This window comes from Tachypleus tridentatus, chromosome 9, assembly GCF_004210375.1.
Source record: "Tachypleus tridentatus isolate NWPU-2018 chromosome 9, ASM421037v1, whole genome shotgun sequence".
Classification (NCBI taxonomy): Eukaryota; Metazoa; Arthropoda; class Merostomata; order Xiphosura; family Limulidae; genus Tachypleus; species Tachypleus tridentatus.
The window spans coordinates 127,307,497-127,324,911 of NC_134833.1; the positions used below are offsets into that span (position 1 = coordinate 127,307,497).

General features: G+C 35.6%; 2 protein-coding genes across 4 annotated transcripts in view; one reads left to right on the forward strand and one right to left on the reverse strand.

Annotated features, from left to right (window-relative positions):
- Positions 1-1,542: 1,542 nt before the first annotated feature.
- LOC143227485 (uncharacterized) lies at positions 1,543-9,330 on the reverse strand. Its single transcript, XM_076458927.1, has 2 exons — positions 9,131-9,330; positions 1,543-1,979 (listed from the first exon to the last, which is right to left on the reverse strand). The coding sequence occupies exons 1-2, from the start codon at positions 9,198-9,200 to the stop codon at positions 1,543-1,545; spliced, it is 507 nt and encodes a 168-aa protein (XP_076315042.1). The 5' UTR covers positions 9,201-9,330.
- Liprin-beta (liprin-beta 1) overlaps positions 9,213-17,415 on the forward strand; it is a 68,047-nt gene continuing 59,844 nt past the window's right edge. For all 3 annotated transcript variants that reach the window (XM_076457137.1, XM_076457139.1, XM_076457138.1), the window contains exon 1: positions 9,213-12,331. In XM_076457137.1, the coding sequence (XP_076313252.1) occupies positions 10,388-12,331 (1,944 nt within the window). In that variant the 5' untranslated portion in view covers positions 9,213-10,387. The remainder of the gene's footprint in view (positions 12,332-17,415) is intronic.

The following is a 17,415-nucleotide window of genomic DNA, read 5'->3' on the forward strand; positions in this document are numbered from 1 at the left end:
TTTATCTGTCTTCTAATAGAAGAAGCAGTGTGGTTGTTTATCTGTCTTCTAATAGAAGAAGCAGTGTGGTTGCTCATCTGTCTTCTAATAGAAGAAGCAGTGTGGTTGTTTATCTGTCTTCTAATAGAAGAAGCAGTGTGGTTGTTTATCTGTCTTCTAATAGAAGAAGCAGTGTGGTTGTTTATCTGTCTTCTAATAGAAGAAGCAGTGTGGTTGCTCATCTGTCTTCTAATAGAAGAAGCAGTGTGGTTGTTTATCTGTCTTCTAATAGAAGAAGCAGTGTGGTTGTTTATCTGTCTTCTAATAGAAGAAGTGAGGTTGTTTATCTGTCTTCTAATAGAAGAAGCAGTGTGGTTGTTTATCTGTCTTCTAATAGAAGAAGAAGTGAGGTTGTTTATCTGTCTTCTAATAGAAGAAGCAGTGTGGTTGTTTATCTGTCTTCTAATAGAAGAAGCAGTGTGGTTGTTTATCTGTCTTCTAATAGAAGAAGCAGTGTGGTTGCTCATCTGTCTTCTAATAGAAGAAGCAGTGTGGTTGTTCATCTGTCCTTTAATAAAAGAAGCAGTGTGGTTGTTTATCTGTCTTCTAATAGAAGAAGCAGTGTGGTTGTTTATCTGTCTTCTAATAGAAGAAGAAGTGAGGTTGTTTATCTGTCTTCTAATAGAAGAAGAAGTGAGGTTGTTTATCTGTCTTCTAATAGAAGAAGCAGTGTGGTTGTTTATCTGTCTTCTAATAGAAGAAGCAGTGTGGTTGTTTATCTGTCTTCTAATAGAAGAAGCAGTGTGGTTGTTTATCTGTCTTCTAATAGAAGAAGCAGTGTGGTTGCTCATCTGTCTTCTAATAGAAGAAGCAGTGTGGTTGTTTATCTGTCTTCTAATAGAAGAAGCAGTGTGGTTGTTTATCTGTCTTCTAATAGAAGAAGTGAGGTTGTTTATCTGTCTTCTAATAGAAGAAGCAGTGTGGTTGTTTATCTGTCTTCTAATAGAAGAAGAAGTGAGGTTGTTTATCTGTCTTCTAATAGAAGAAGCAGTGTGGTTGTTTATCTGTCTTCTAATAGAAGAAGCAGTGTGGTTGTTTATCTGTCTTCTAATAGAAGAAGCAGTGTGGTTGTTCATCTGTCTTCTAATAGAAGAAGCAGTGTGGTTGTTCATCTGTCCTTTAATAAAAGAAGCAGTGTGGTTGTTTATCTGTCTTCTAATAGAAGAAGCAGTGTGGTTGTTTATCTGTCTTCTAATAGAAGAAGAAGTGAGGTTGTTTATCTGTCTTCTAATAGAAGAAGAAGTGAGGTTGTTTATCTGTCTTCTAATAGAAGAAGCAGTGTGGTTGTTTATCTGTCTTCTAATAGAAGAAGAAGTGAGGTTGTTTATCTGTCTTCTAATAGAAGAAGCAGTGTGGTTGTTTATCTGTCTTCTAATAGAAGAAGAAGTGAGGTTGTTTATCTGTCTTCTAATAGAAGAAGCAGTGTGGTTGTTTATCTGTCTTCTAATAGAAGAAGAAGTGAGGTTGTTTATCTGTCTCTAATAGAAGAAGAAGTGAGGTTGTTTATCTGTCTCTAATAGAAGAAGAAGTGTGGTTGTTTATCTGTCTTCTAATAGAAGAAGCAGTGTGGTTGTTTATCTGTCTTCTAATAGAAGAAGAAGTGAGGTTGTTTATCTGTCTTCTAATAAAAGAAGCAGTGTGGTTGTTCATCTGTTCTCTAATAGAAGAAGCAGTGTGGTTGTTCATCTGTCCTCTAATAAAAGAAGCAGTGTGGTTGTTCATCTGTTCTCTAATAAAAGAAGCAGTGTGGTTGTTCATCTGTTCTCTAATAAAAGAAGCAGTGTGGTTGTTCATCTGTCCTCTAATAGAAGCAGTGTGGTTGTTCATCTGTCTTCTAATAGAAGAAGCAGTGTGGTTATTCATCTGTCTTCTAATAGAAGAAGCAGTGTGGTTGTTCATCTGTCTTCTAATAGAAGAAGCAGTGTGGTTGTTCATCTGTCCTGTCATAGAAGAAGCAGTGTGGTTATATGTTGATTCAGAATGTTATTTTGTAAAGTAAAACAGACTTTTTTTATAAATCCACACGAACAGTTTCCTTGCTAGAACACACTGTTTGTATGTTTTTATCTGATCATAAAGTTCTCTTTCTTTATTAATATACATACACTAACGCAAGTCTTTACTAAAGAAGGAGAGCAGACGTAGGCTTAGGTCATTTCCTTATTAAAGTTAATCAAGTTAATACACATGGTGCATTCTAAAAAACATTGTTAACTGTGAAGAGGTGACCTTGTACTGTATCAGTACAGGATGAATACCAAAATAGACCTCCTAAGGCCTTATTGTTAAAACACAAAGTCAGTGCTATCATGCCAAGTATATTTCAGTTAATGTCTGTTACCATGGATGTGTATATAACACGTGGGAAAGATACACAATTGAATTTTTTCCCACATGGAAAAATGAGCAATTATATAATGACCGTAGACATATACTTAGGTACTCACAACTGAAAATAACTTGTGATCATTCCACACACATTTTATTAGGAACTTAACGTCTGAGGTAAGCTTGTGTATACAACAAGCGAAATTTCCGTTAAAATCATATCATAAAGATTTGATTGGGTACATTTTATTCATCATTACTAAATATATCTTGTAGGACGACACATAAAATTAAATATAAAAAATATAACTAAAAATATGCAAACAAATGTGTATATGTTGTACTAGTTTTTCAGGCTTGGCCAGGTGATTAAGGAACTCGACTCGTAACTCGAGGGTCACGGGTTCGAATCCCCATCACACCAAACATGCTTGCCATATCAGCAGTGGGGGTGTTATAATGTGACGGTCAATCCCCCTATTCGGTGGTAAAAGAGTAGTCCAAGAGTTGGGTGGTGATGACTGATAAAACCGTAAAATGTGCTTTGATGCACCTCTAGTCTTATACTGCGAAATTAGGGACGGCTAGTGCAGATAGCTCTCGTGTAGCTTTGCGCGAAATTCAAAACAAACTTATCTTGACGTCATTATATACGAATCGTATCTTTTATTACTTGAAGCAAAATCTACAAAGTAATGCGAATCTAGTATAATTGCTTAGAGTATTTCATCTTTCGAATAGATTATTGTATCATTTAATCATTTAAAATTTTGTCATTAAATTATTATTGGTGTTATAAACGTTTATCGTCTAAAAAAGTTGCATCAATTATGTTTATCAGTGACTCGTCAACCTGGAAGGACTGACATTATACTTCTAGAGAACTATCTGGATTACCCATCCTTTGGACGGTTGAAATAAAATCTCGTTTGTAACAAAGGATAGGAAATTGAATTTCAGTTTGTTTTTTTCTTAACCTAATAAACGTTAATAAAACGCAATGAAAAAGATAAAGGTACTAATAGTGGTAGGAAAAGCGCATTGTTTTGAAGAATTTTAACAATAGTGGTTACGTAGTTCATTCTGTTGTTGATAGACGTACAATATTGGTCGTTTTTCTGAAATATATGTAATTAGATGAAGGGGTTTAACCTCCGTAACCTTTCTCATGCCATCCTGTATCGCAGGGTCAAGTTTGATGCTAGCTGATCAAGGTGTGTGTGTTTTCTTATAGCAAAGCCACATTGGGCTATCTGCTGAGCCCACCGAGGGGATTCGAACCCCTGATTTTAGCGTTGTAAATCCGTAGACTTACCGCTGTACTAGCGAGGGTAGGTTGATCAAGGAACATGGAAACGTATAAGGAACAGATACACATGCAAACACATATTGACGTTTATTTATATAGATACATGTATAGTCAGTTCTCAAAGTGTACAACAGATACTAGAGCCTGAAATGTTTCAGCAGTCTTTATAAATGTGATTACTTACCACATGTGTGATAAAGAAGGTTGATGGATAAGTTTACAAAGTCATCGTCATTAACACGAAATAAAATAGCTTATTCATGCATTTGTGTTGTTTGAAACCACGGCACAAGTGGATTCCGACTGCCTGTGTATGTGATAAAACCGTAAAACGTGCTTTGATGTATCCCTAGTTCTGTCTTTTTTTCTATTTTATTTTGGTCCGTACGAAGGAATTTGAAAAGGGGGTCCGGCTTTCTCGGGGAGGGAGACATTGATTATTTTAACTCTGAGACCCTATAACTTTGGTTAGAAAGTAAAAGTATGCATAGTAAAGTAATTGAAAAATATAAGCCAAAAATGATGTTCAAAGAAATTATACTGTATTGTTGCTCGTAATGTAAATCACTGCTTAATTAAAGTGGCATGAAGCAATTCGAGAACTCCAGTTTAGTACAAAATATTATATTATAAAAACCAGAAACTAAAGAAATGAAGGGATAAATACATAAGATATATAAAAATCCCTACGTAAATAGTCATATATTCAAATAAAACTTATCAATAACTGAATGTTGATTTCCTTTCATTTGCATGACGTCAGGTTTGAATAAAAGCAATTAAACTAAATGATATAAATAATCAGTGATGATGAGAAAACCCACTTGTATTGAAATATATATGTAAAAATAGCTGGTTTGGGTCTTGCATTGGCTAATTTCCATAAGCTTGTAAGATTGACTCAGTAGTTACTTAAGTAGGGATTTTTGTATAGTGTTGTATATTCATACCTGCCTTATTTCTGTACTTTTGGTATTGCTATCCCAACATTAAGTAATTGTAACAACTTCAAGCATTGGTCAGTTGGCTTTTCTGACGTCAGAATCAGAATAATCTACTTTATCGATGTTTTTTTGCTAAACTGAAGGTGTTAATAGCTTTTGAAAATCTAATTTAGTGGTTATGAAAAATCTCCATTTTTTATAAGAGAGATTTGAGACCATAATGAGCAACACATAATATGCGGGGCCATTTTTCTCCCCAGACTAACCCTGCCTACTAAGCCTTACCGTACTTAGTGATATAACGCTTGCGTTTGTCTGCCCGGAGCTTTTCTCAAATTTTACGATCAACGCTATATATCTCTTATCGTCAGATATGTTTTTGTGTGAGGAATACGGATTACATATTAACTTTCCCATTCAGAATCAATCACCGTACCTTTTTTTTAGTGTGTGCATAGTCCAACGTCAATGCAACGATTGTGCAACATGGTGTCGTTGTCATCATGTGACGACTGGTTTCGACTTCAACTGTAGTTTCTTACTTGCAAACTATTTTATACAATTACCATTTAACCCGCCTTGAAGTTTCTTAAAAGAAAGCGTTATTACTCTAAGTACAATTGCTTTCTGCCTTCTCGGCTTATTTAGGCTTAAAATACGCATGCGCAGTTCGTTAAAAAACCCATGTTTATTACTCTTTAAATACTCAGTTTTTCGGAACTGAGTTTGCCTTCATTACAATTTTATATTTATTTTATTACAACCGAGCTTCAGTTTGTTTCATAAACTGCTATAGACACCGTTTAGCTACTTGTTTTATTTATTATGGGTTTTATTCTTTGTTGTTGTGTTTTAAGTCTTGGTTTCAGTTCGTAAAAATGTATAAAACTGAACGTTCACAACTGTTTCATTCTGCGTACAATTATAAATACAATTACTATACTTTGTTGTTTACTTTGCGTGTAATTGTATCAAATAACGTTGCGTCTACGTGAGTTGAGTATGTGTGGCTGAGTAAAATTATTTCAAACAGACGCGAACGCGGATTGATCTATCTAACACGTAATGCCCTGCGAAAAAAGTGTAGTTCAAATGCTGGGTGTGAAATTGACTGAATAAGGAAAATGCCAGCGAAGGGCGTGAAAGCTACTGTTAATGGTTTACGGTTCGGGTCTTGTATAACAGCAGATGGAGCATATCGTTATGGACGAACTGAAACATGTAAGAAGTAATATGGAACTCCCATATATTTTTCAACATAATGTTATCTCGAAGCTCCAGTAAATAATCGTCTACAAGATTGAACGTGTATAACAGGGGCAGGGAATATATGGGATATGAGAAAATCAAGAGTAGGTGATAGGCTGTTAAGTTTCTTAAATTTCGTTTTACTACTTTCTAGAATGTCGGACTTGCGACATGTGAAGATCACATTTTTCTCACATGTGGTCAGCAGACCAATGGGAACAAAGCCATATACGATAGTCTAAATTAACGGCAACAGTGTGATATTCCAAATATATTGATATGAAGCAGTAACCAATAAAGTTCTAAAAGAACCAAAATCTAGAGAAATACGTGGATTGTGATAAATATTTTTATCAAAGTTTTCATGATACGGTTGGAATATTATATTTCATACTCGTGTTGCGAGTAAACGTAGTGCTTCATACACGTCTCAATAACTCGATAAATGTTGTTTTTCAAATGGAAATCACAGATCTCTTGTTGTTTTTTTAAACAAAATTAGAATAATCAACTCTCAGAAATATGAAATGTTCTAGTTTCTTATATCGATGCTTATAACACCACCTACTTTCATTCTTCTTGTTGCATGCGTAACGCTCATTTTACCAGTACACGTTTTTAAACAGGGTCACGTTAATACGATATTAAGAGCGGTTAAAAGCTAGTTCAAGCTAAAGGGTAAAGTTTACAGTATTGGAGGGCTTTCCTGTTTGTGTTACTGAGTTTCTTGTCGCCCACGTAGTCGTTTTCGTCACACTTTTCACTTTTCTATGGAAAACAAGACTGTTAGTTTTGTGGTTTGAAGTACTTGTACATTTATCACTTATTTTTTCCCAACAAATACTTCATTTCAAAGTGTGTGTATATATATATATATATATATATATAATTTAAAGACAAAAATGCATTTAAAAACTAATCTGAGGGTATCGGGTTCGAATCCCCGTCCACCAAACATGCTCGCTCTTTCAGCAGTGGGGGAGTTATAATGTTACGGTCAATCCCACTATTCGTTGGTAAAAAAAGTAGCCCAAGAGTTGGCAGTGGGTGGTGATGACTAGCTGCCTCCATGTAGTCTTACATTGCTAAATTAGGGACGGCTAGTGCAGATAGCCCTTGTGTAGCTTTGCGCGAAATTCAAAACAAACAAACAAACAAAGCATTTTAAAACATTTAAAGACATTCTGTTTTTGTGCAAATTAAGTCATTAATGTTTCAGTACTTCATGAGACTTAAGAAAAAACATTGAGTAAGATATTTGCGCATTAGGGGCATACATAATGTTTGTCTACTGAATGGAATGTATTTCTGTTTTCACTCAATAATGTCGGAATGTCTCCGCACGCACGATGTATATAGGAGACGAGCCAGAGCCAAGAGGATGAACAAACGTAACAACTAACTGACAGCTGGAGAACCGATCAAATGTTACTCCAGTTAAATGACACGCCCCGAAAAAAAGAAAAGAAAGTTGTTAGAAAGGAGGCCATTAAAATGTGTATTTTCGATGTCGCTGTGGAAGGATATGAACTTTCAAAATATAAATTTCTGTTTCATGATATAAGTGCACAAAACAAATGTAAGCAGTTTCCATAACTGTTGTGTATCAAACAGTACCTTGTATATATAGATGTTTTTAACAATATCCTCATATTCTGAAATCTCTCTCAAATGTAGTTATTACTTACGTCACTGTTTTTAGGTGTAAACACTGGAGATTGAATGGTGTGATAACATATTTCCATATTAAAAATTTATATTTTATTTAAACGTAGAATAGTTCGAGCAGTATTATATATCACTACATTTTGAGGTTTGTATAAGAAGAAATTAGACGTGGGACTAGCTGATCGTCTTGTTATTGAGTATTAACCGAGTTTCAAGAAATGTTTACTGACAGACAACACCCTCCAAAGAGGGTCAAACGTTTTAGAGTTATTTTGAGACTGTTGACTTTCAACACTTGTAGCTATGTAGTTGATGTACTCCGATTGTGAATCCTAGGATTCCCTGTTTATAACTCGTCACTGAAACGTCGAGGCTGTATGTACATTAAGAAAGTGTTAGTCAAATCGTAATATTCGATTAGATGAAAGTAACCTAATAATTGGCGGTTGTTGCTGTTAACAAGTTGCCTTCCTTCTGGTCCGTCCATTCAAAACTTGTGTAGATCGCGTATTTTTTAGTTTTGTACGAAATTCTCAAACACATAAACGTGTTACTGACGTTTACACAAACATTATGCACTTGTGGAAGCTTGTTGTATATCCATTGCGTTTTTTATGTGCCAAGATTGTAAAGTGTCTGATATGAACTTGAATTTATCATTGAAAGTCTACATTCTCAAGAAAATGTTACGAGCATCTGCATATAGTTAATATTCTTCTCAGACATCTGTTTTTCACTTTATTGATATCCTTTATATTTGCAATTGTTTTGACGCCCGGAAAGGAAGCCTCATAATTTAATATAACTTGTAAGTACAGTTGAACCCCTCTAAAGCAGCCACCTTCGGGACTGAGATAAACTGGCCTGGTTAGAGGGGTTCCACTGTACATAATTAGAGATTATGTAAACAAAAAAATGAACTGTGATTGAATGACCGCTTTCAAGGGGTGGCCGCTCGGAGGGGTTCCACTAATAATGAATAGGCTCATAGTGGAATGCATAACTTGTAACTAACGGCGAGATTGGAAAAAAAATACACATATATTTTGTGTTTAAGTTATAAACAGTTATGCGAGCATGTGTTTTCTTAACAATGAGTAATCTCATGATACGATTAAAGCTTGTGGGTAATAATAACAAATATATACCTGTTTTTGTTTTAAGTAAAAACTGTAAAAGACGAAAAAGGAATAATTTGATATAGGATATATGTGTATGTAAAGGAAAGATGTAAGCTATTAAAGAGGCATGCGCATGGGAAGCAGATGGGCACAAGCCTCAAGAAAGCATATGTGGTGTAGATATTTGTGCTCTAGGACACAATCTGTTAAGCTTTCATGTTGCTTATTGATTGTAAGTTATATACACACACACACACACACACACACACACACATATATGCGTTTATTTACTGATATAAATTGGGCCTATTGCTAAAGCATCAACTATTAAGTTAATATAAACAATTGGAACATTTACTCACGTTCCTATACTGGAATTTAAGTACCTCAGGTTTCACACTAACATATAAAAAGTTAGATTTTTATATTAATTACATATCTGATAAGTTTCATGCGATTAAAAAAAAACTGACCTGTAGTGCAGCAGGGTTGTTGACTGGCTGACTGAACAGTAAAGGTCATTAGTAACGTATAAACATTCATCCAATTCCCAACAGGGAGATTAAACTCGAAGCCAGTGTCGATAGTTGTGAGGAACCGGAGAGGGAAAATGGGTTGATATCCCTCCCGCTATTTCCGCAGCCATTTCTAACTGTATGCTGGAACGCATGCCCACGTGGTTGACCCAGGGTCATTTTGTACTACTTGCTGTTCTCGAGACTGTCATGTTGTTTCTGGAGAGTGTCGTGCAGTGTAGGTCGTATTAAAGTGTGCTGTGGTTGACATCCAAGCATAGCCTCCTAGTCGGAGTTTTAAATCGGTGCTTACAACTGGAAGATATTTTTTGGTATTTTGGGGTCTATTATTCATGCAAGTAACTCATTCATGCTTTAATATGCATGTGCACAGCAGTAAATGTTCAAAGTTATTTCAAAAGATAAATCTTATAAAGAGTTATAAATGTTAAACATCTCTTAAAATCAGGCCTTTTAGTCTAGTTTACATCTAACATTCCTTCATGATGTTAAGTAGCAAAATTCAGAAGTACGCGAGGACAAGAGCGATTTGAAATTTGAAATTGATTCTTCATATGCAGCATAGAGTGTACAGTAGGTAAAGCACGACACCGTTCGTTGTATTTTGCCGTATTCTTCGTTTATTCAACCTGGCATATAAATAATACGTAAGCGTTGTTATTCAGAGAGAGAAAATGCAGAATCGCGAAAATTGTGTTATGATGAAGTCTCACGTGTTGGTATTAGCGGAACATCTTTTGTATTTAAAGTTTGGATTTGGAGCTTATGAGAACTTCCAGTAATAAGATTTGTTCACAGAACTCTCTTACATGGATCTAGAATGTCTGCGTGTAAGCTAACCCTGTGTTTAGTCACATACTGCGTATTATACTAAGGTTTGTATTGCGTTTGTTGGTACTAACGCAGTCGTTTTTATTCCAGCCTATCAGTATCGATATGGTATGTTTTCAAAAATTCTCCGTTTTCTAACTTGGATTAAAAAGATGTTTGCCAAACAAGATTCCAGTACGTGTATAAATGTGTTTTTTTTTAATATAGTCTTGTTTTTTATATGCTAAGCAAATCGTAAAGACTGTGTGCTTTCTGGTTAAAACGACTCTATAAGGGTGAAATTACAAAGTTTGTATACACGAGAAGACATCTATGACATAAGCAGCTTGGTGTCGAAAAGCCAACCCCCTAAACCATGCTGCGATGAATGGTCCACCGTTACCGCCTCGACAACAACGTCCGTCCAAAAAGCAGACGGAGAGACCGCCCACTCCGCCGCGTCGGAATCCCGCAAATATCAATAGAGGAGCGTTGCAGTCGTATCCTGAACCTGCGCGTCTTGTGCAGCAAGAGAGAGCTGACTTGTCTGCACATGAGCCCAGTGCTAGTAGGGCGTCCCATGTTAATTATTCGACTGTCAGAGACAGAAACATTATCGAACCTACTCATATTGTAGCCAGTACGCCCGTACGGCCACTTTCACTGTCTGCCCCTTTACCATCCAGTTTGGATGCTTTCCAGGAGATTGAAACTTTTTATATTTCCAATAACGAAGCTCACAGAACTGTTAGTGAAAATGTTCTGTTGCAGACAGACAAGAAACATCACGATGAATCACATTCAATTGAGGATCGCCCTACGTATAAACCAGTAGAAACTTTCTTGACAAGTGAAAACGCGACAACTAAAATGGAACCCGTTTCTCAACAGTTCAATTCTTTTTTCATCCCTCCTCCTCCTCCAGGAACCATGGAGGATGGAGAAAGGGCAGCAGAAGAGAGACAAAACATGATGGACGAAGGTCACTCTGACAGTAGCGAAAGTACAGTCTCTTTTTGTTGGAAAGAAGGTGAAGATTCCTGTCAAGAAAATACGTCACCATCGAGAAGTCGATATTCACCGATGATTTACGAAGATGGAAAGCCAATATGCAAGGCTGAAATGAACAGAAATTCGATTTATGATAACGTTACGAGTTGTTTTTCAAATAGACCTGCCGATAACAAATGTTTATATTCTTCTAGAGTTTCCCCAGAAAAAGTCTATTATGGAGAAAATCAGTTACAGAACTTTAACGAGACGTATAAAAGAAGTTTTAATGGTGTTGCTGGCTACAAACAAAGGGGGCCGCATAAGGACGATTATTTAGCTCAACCTGTTAACTATACTTTGGAACACGATAGACAGACATCTCCAATAAATGGAAATAGGAGACCTCACAGAAATAATAACATGGATTCCCTGGATGCTATCAAGTACAGTCGTGGAAAATCACTCGGTGATTCATATTACGAGAGTATTAATTTAAAAGGAGAACATCTCTCTGATTTACAATCTACTCCAAGAAGTTATTGTAATTCAGATAACGAGGCTGAGAGTTACAAGGATGATGAAGTAAGTAAAAGTGGTACGAGGAGAAATGGCAACACTGATAACAGAAGCGAAAATCACTTAGTTACATCGTCAGCAGAACTTCTTAGACCTCCTAGTAGAAGAAAAGTCATCCCGCGTATTGAACACTACAGAGAAGTAGCTTATCAAGTGGAGGTGGAGCCTCCCGAACTAGAACATCCCAGTAGTCGGGCAAACAATGAAAGAGATCAGCTGAAAGTGACAGGTTTTTTCCCTAACAAACCACCATCAGGAAACTCACGTCGAAGTTCAACGAGTTCTTGCAAGAGCCCAATACCAGAAGATAAGGCAGGACGATATGGAAGCTATGATGGATACCAACCCTCTTCTCCAGGTATAAATAATCATCTCAAGAGTCGTGGGGGAAGAAGGAGCTTAGGGATTGTTGGAGACAAGATAGCAGTGAGCCCCCAGTTCCGTTCTAGACTTGGCAGTGATGCAGAGAGAATGAGCGGAGGAGGAACTCCGAGCAGCAGTCGTGGGCCAACACCCCCACCACCGGCACATGCTGATTTGTCCCGTTTTGAAGAATGGAATCACGTTGTATACCGACCTCAATGCTACACACCCACTCGATGTACAAACAGAACAAATCGAAATAGTCTCCCACCTCCCGGGGATTGCTGTTATTGGCATTCTTATTACTCCTATTGTCATCATGGATCCTCACCGTACTGGTGCCGTTCTGAAAGGAACCCATGTTGTTCGGGTCGTTGTACACCAGTTATGTACGGGGTAGGTTGATTTTTAGTTTTGTGACGATCCGTGGTAGAATTTTTAATAAAACCAGTTAAAACTGCACATAATAGGGTACAAAAACGATCGTGAATTTCACTGTTCATGTTCTAATTATGCAGTATAAACTTTAATATGTTGTTTCAATGCAACGCGTATTTCGTCTTCATGTCTTTATGTTAAAAGTTTTAATAACAGATTACATATAAGCTTTTTTTTTTTAAATTGATAAAGTAAAGAATTAGTAAAAGATCCAAATTGACTCTTGACATTTCCTTTGTGTGTAACAGAGCAGGAAAAATAATTTTAATAAATTTAAAGTACATAAAGAAATACACTTTAATTTCTCCTGCTTTGTTACTCCCAACATACTTTTAAATTTGCTTTTCTCTTTTCTCGATCTTCTTTATGTTGGGGGTTTGTAAAATTAGATGAATCATTAGAGTTATTTGGCCTTTAGTCAACAGACGTGAGTGTTGTTTATTCAGGTTCGAAAAATGAACAATGCTGAAACTTGGAAATATTTTTATTACTGTTTATTCAATATAAAATAAATACACTAAATGCATTGAGATGCGAATGTCCATTGATTTCTTGTTGAAATATGCATTAATGTTTGCGTTTTTCAAACTATTATATTTGGTACGAACCATGAATATTCAGGGTTGCCTTTAAGTCTGTTGAAACCTTAATTTTTAAACTAAGTTTTTTCGCGTTGTTAAGCAGAAAAAAAAGTTATTATTTCGTAATTATAATCGGTTAGTTTGAAAAGCCTCGTGTGAATATTTATTTCCATGCGTAGCATATTTTTCGTGTTTTGTTTTCAAACACCTTAGCTTGACGCTAAGCGTAACGTATAACAGTTCATCTTTCAAAGTTCTTCGGTTGTTGATTTATATAGTTTTTGTTATATGCTCGTGAAGAAGAGAGAGTAGACGTAAAGCCAGTCTACATCATGTTAGCTATGCAGAAACCTTGAGGAATAATGAACATCAGCCACATTTTTATTCACGTTCTTCTGTTTTAGTGATGTTATAGGTCAATCATGTTTACGTTTTGATCAACTCTTTAAAAAAAAAAAGCTTATTCCGGATTTCAGAAATCTAATACCTTCACGTGGTGTACGTAAACGCTAGTGGACACGGTAGTTATTTTTTAGGAATGAAACTCGATTGCTAACTATTTTCTGACTCTGTTGATATATTGACTAGCACACTCTTGTTAAAGTAAAATATATATATAAAAGATTAATTATTAATTTCTATAGTGGCTTTAGTTGATGGATCTGAGTTTTACGTATGGGTATAAACAGAAAACTTGAAAAATGCTTGTTGTTTCATTGCTTTGAAACAGTTTATGTAATCAGTGTCACATCAATGCTGGTGATTCAGATTTTGGATGAAACATTTAGCCGTGAAGCACTAGTGAATATATTATAACAAACATTTGACTTCGGATTTTCAATCCTATTTTAATTCAGCCTGTGGGGTATTTGTTAAGAACTATTGTGCTAAATACATATTTAAAATAAGCAAGGCATAGATTGTTGTTCATCTATTCACGCTAAAATAAACTGATTAAAGGTATTTTCCTTTAAATTGGTTTTGATTATTTTAATTGGTTTCGGCGCCAGTTGAGATGAAACATTTAAAAACAGGGTACATGTTTTTATATTTACTGTAATAAACTGTAATTAACAACACATGATTTTAAAGTAAAGCGAACTAAAAGTGGTGAAGTTTTTTTCCCTTCCATCCCAGGCAAGATTAAGTTACAAAGCCACATGAGGTGATAAAAAAAACCTTTAAGAGTAGCAGATTAAGCCACGTGGTCTGTCTGTACACGTACCCTACTTGAGATGTATACCAGGGACGAGAGAAACCAACTATTTTGGGTGACGTTTTATTAGGGTTAATGCCGAAAGCAGGCAGCTTTGTGTTTAAACACGTATATGTATACACGCCTGGGACTTTAAAACACTACACGTTTTACAGTACAGAGCTTAGTTGTGAAAAGCACGTCTTGTATTTTTTATATATTTTACATTCTATTTACAAATGTCGTTTTCAGCCTTTTTTTTCTTCTCAAATATTTTTCTCTTTAACACACACACACACACACATATTATTTCGTAGTTTAAACACACAGCTGATCGCTCAGTGTAATATAATTAACGACTCTTTCTCTTCGTATTTAATAAAAATTATTTTACTATAGAGGGGGTTTGTTTGAGGAATATTGTGCTTTATAATCTCTTTAAAGGTGCCCTCCGCTAGTACAGCGGTAAGTCTACGTATTAACAACGCTAAAATTACGGGTTCGATTCCCCTCGGTGGGCTCAGCAGATGGCCCGATGTGGCTTTGCTCTAAGAAAACACACACTCCTTAAAGGTTGCGGTGTTAACTCCATACATGCCGCATACACAAAGCGTTTGTACTAGAACGATTGTAGTGAATTTCAACGATGATTGATAAATATTAAGCATAGAAGAAGAAAAAAATCCAACCATATATGCATATTTTTACTAGCATAGTCATATTGACAGACGTGCAGACACGTGATACAAGTCGTTCGTGGTGTCCTTGGTATGGTTGTACAGGATGAGACAATAAAGTTCAGCGTATATGTTTCGTAACAGACTGAACTTTTTGGTATATCTTAGAAAGTTCTAACTCTTACTTAGAAAATTCAATTTGCTTTAGGCTCTACTTAACGGAATTTAGGGCTGTCATCGGTGCTCCCCCCTACATCAGCGGGGGCACAATGTCTGAACCATTTTATTGAAAGAGAGTTTCAAAAGTTGAATTAAAATTTGTCCGAGACTGTCCGGAGCTCTGCTTCATGGGAGTGGCCACGCTTTCATTCTGAAAGGAGCGCAGATAGCCCTCGAGTAGCTTTGCGCGAAATTCAAAACAAACAAACTAATCATTCTGAAAAAAAACTGCATACAGAGTTCCAAGAACTATATCATCTCAGTTCATTCACAAATATTCGAACATATCAACCATACCAAATAGACTCCTACATAGTACAATAATGTACTTTAATAAGAATTGGATGAAAAACGAATTACTATGCGTACTAGACAGGTACCTCATACATGATGAAGCTAGTCCTAAATATCTCTCCCCAGTTAATTTATATTTTAAATATAAAAATGAATAAAAATATATATAAAATAATAATATATATATATATATATATTAATTTTTTTTTAAATGCCACCAACAAACTTGACATTCTGCTGATAGAATAAAATAATCACTATAAATGAGCCACAATACACGGACATTGCCCTGAAAAGGATCAAAATAATATTTAGTTTTACAATTATAAATACCAATCCGACAAGAATATAAGTACGGGGAGGAGGAAGAGGTCATAGAGAACCTGCCCCTCCAGGGTATGAACTTTTCTTACCCAAACACCGACAGAGATTCTTCTTTGAACGATTCTGAAAGGATGTTGAAAAACTGAACAAAGGCTGAATTTCCAAAAAGTTGTTGCAAATTTGGTAACAAATGTAAATTAAATGTAAATTGTCACAATTTAATAATTGATATTTTATGTAAAAAATGATGTGAATTATATTTCTAAATATAATAGGTAAGACAAGTTATTTTCGTGTTAATCCACAGTTAAATACCTTCCAGGTGGGAGTCTCTGAATTTCGTCCATCCGTCTGTAACTTGTGAATATATATATATAGGCCTAAGTGTTTTTCAAAGGAAATAAGATTTGGGAATTATTCTGTAACGATCAAGATAAATTTAAGACCATGAAACAGAAACAAACTTTATTAAAATAGTTAAAAACAAAAACATCATTAATATGTTTGTTTACATTATTAGAGCCGCAATTGTCAAGGGTAGTGTAAGAGACCGTCTGAAGCTCGGAGATTGTTTATATTTCACCTTATCAGGACGCTATATATATAACAGTATATATAATGTGTTCATGAAGTTTAAAGTATGTATGCTGTACTCGTGAGGTTTGTAGAGATGAAAATCCAAAACCATGATATAAAAATTATTGTAAGAAAAGCTTCCTACGGTTACAATCGTATATATATATATAAGTAATTGTGGAACGAATTGTGACTGAACAAGATATGCTGTCTTAATAGTGTAGTAACTTGTATTTGTCATGGACAGGGGCGTAGATTTTTTACACCCGATGGGGGGGATGATTTTTGCAACCACTTATGTGGACTGCCCAATTTGCAAATTGGTAATCTCTGATTACGTGAACCTGAAAGCTGTAAACATTCAGTCACAGAGTAATTTTGTTGCCTCGATACTTGCATGTATGCTTAGGCCTACTGACTGATACTTACAAACTATAGCATAGATCGAAAAGCTTAGAAGCTCGCCTATATTAAAGATGTACATTTCGGCTACTGAAAAAGCCTACATCTAGGCATAATTATATAATTCGATTGGTAAGAACACGAGAATCACAAGAACAAACACACAATTTGTAGGCCTGTGATGCAATAAAACAAATCAACAGACCAAACTGTTGGGAAGTATGATTGTATGCACCATACCCCCCACCTAAAATGATGGGGGGATGTATACCCTCCATCCCTCCCAGGATCTACACCCCTGGTCATGGATAATAGCATATGAAAGAGGAGTTGTATATGTTGGATGTTCGAGATTTACTGTGTATTCGTAATATTTACGAAAGCTTATTTTCAACGTTTATTTATTTCGATTTCGTACAACCAACCACGTGTCTTTTCAAAAGTTTACTGATAAACAATTGTAACAAATATGAGCTTCGAGAGATGGAATAATTTGAGAATGGGGTGGTACAGAAACAAAAAATGGTCTTATTTGCGAAAATTCCTCTGCCAATGTAATCTAATATTCTCCTCATTTTTTTATAACAAAATTGAATAAACTTGACAGCCTCTCATCGTATCGTATGATAAATATGTTGTGGATCAGTTGCAACGTTGGCAATTTGGCCGAAGTGACAGTATGCGTAGGTTTCTGAATTTTCAAAGACCTTTCATCTTTTGTTACATTACTATAGTTAAAACTAGAATGTAGAGCAGTGAAAAATTACATGAATT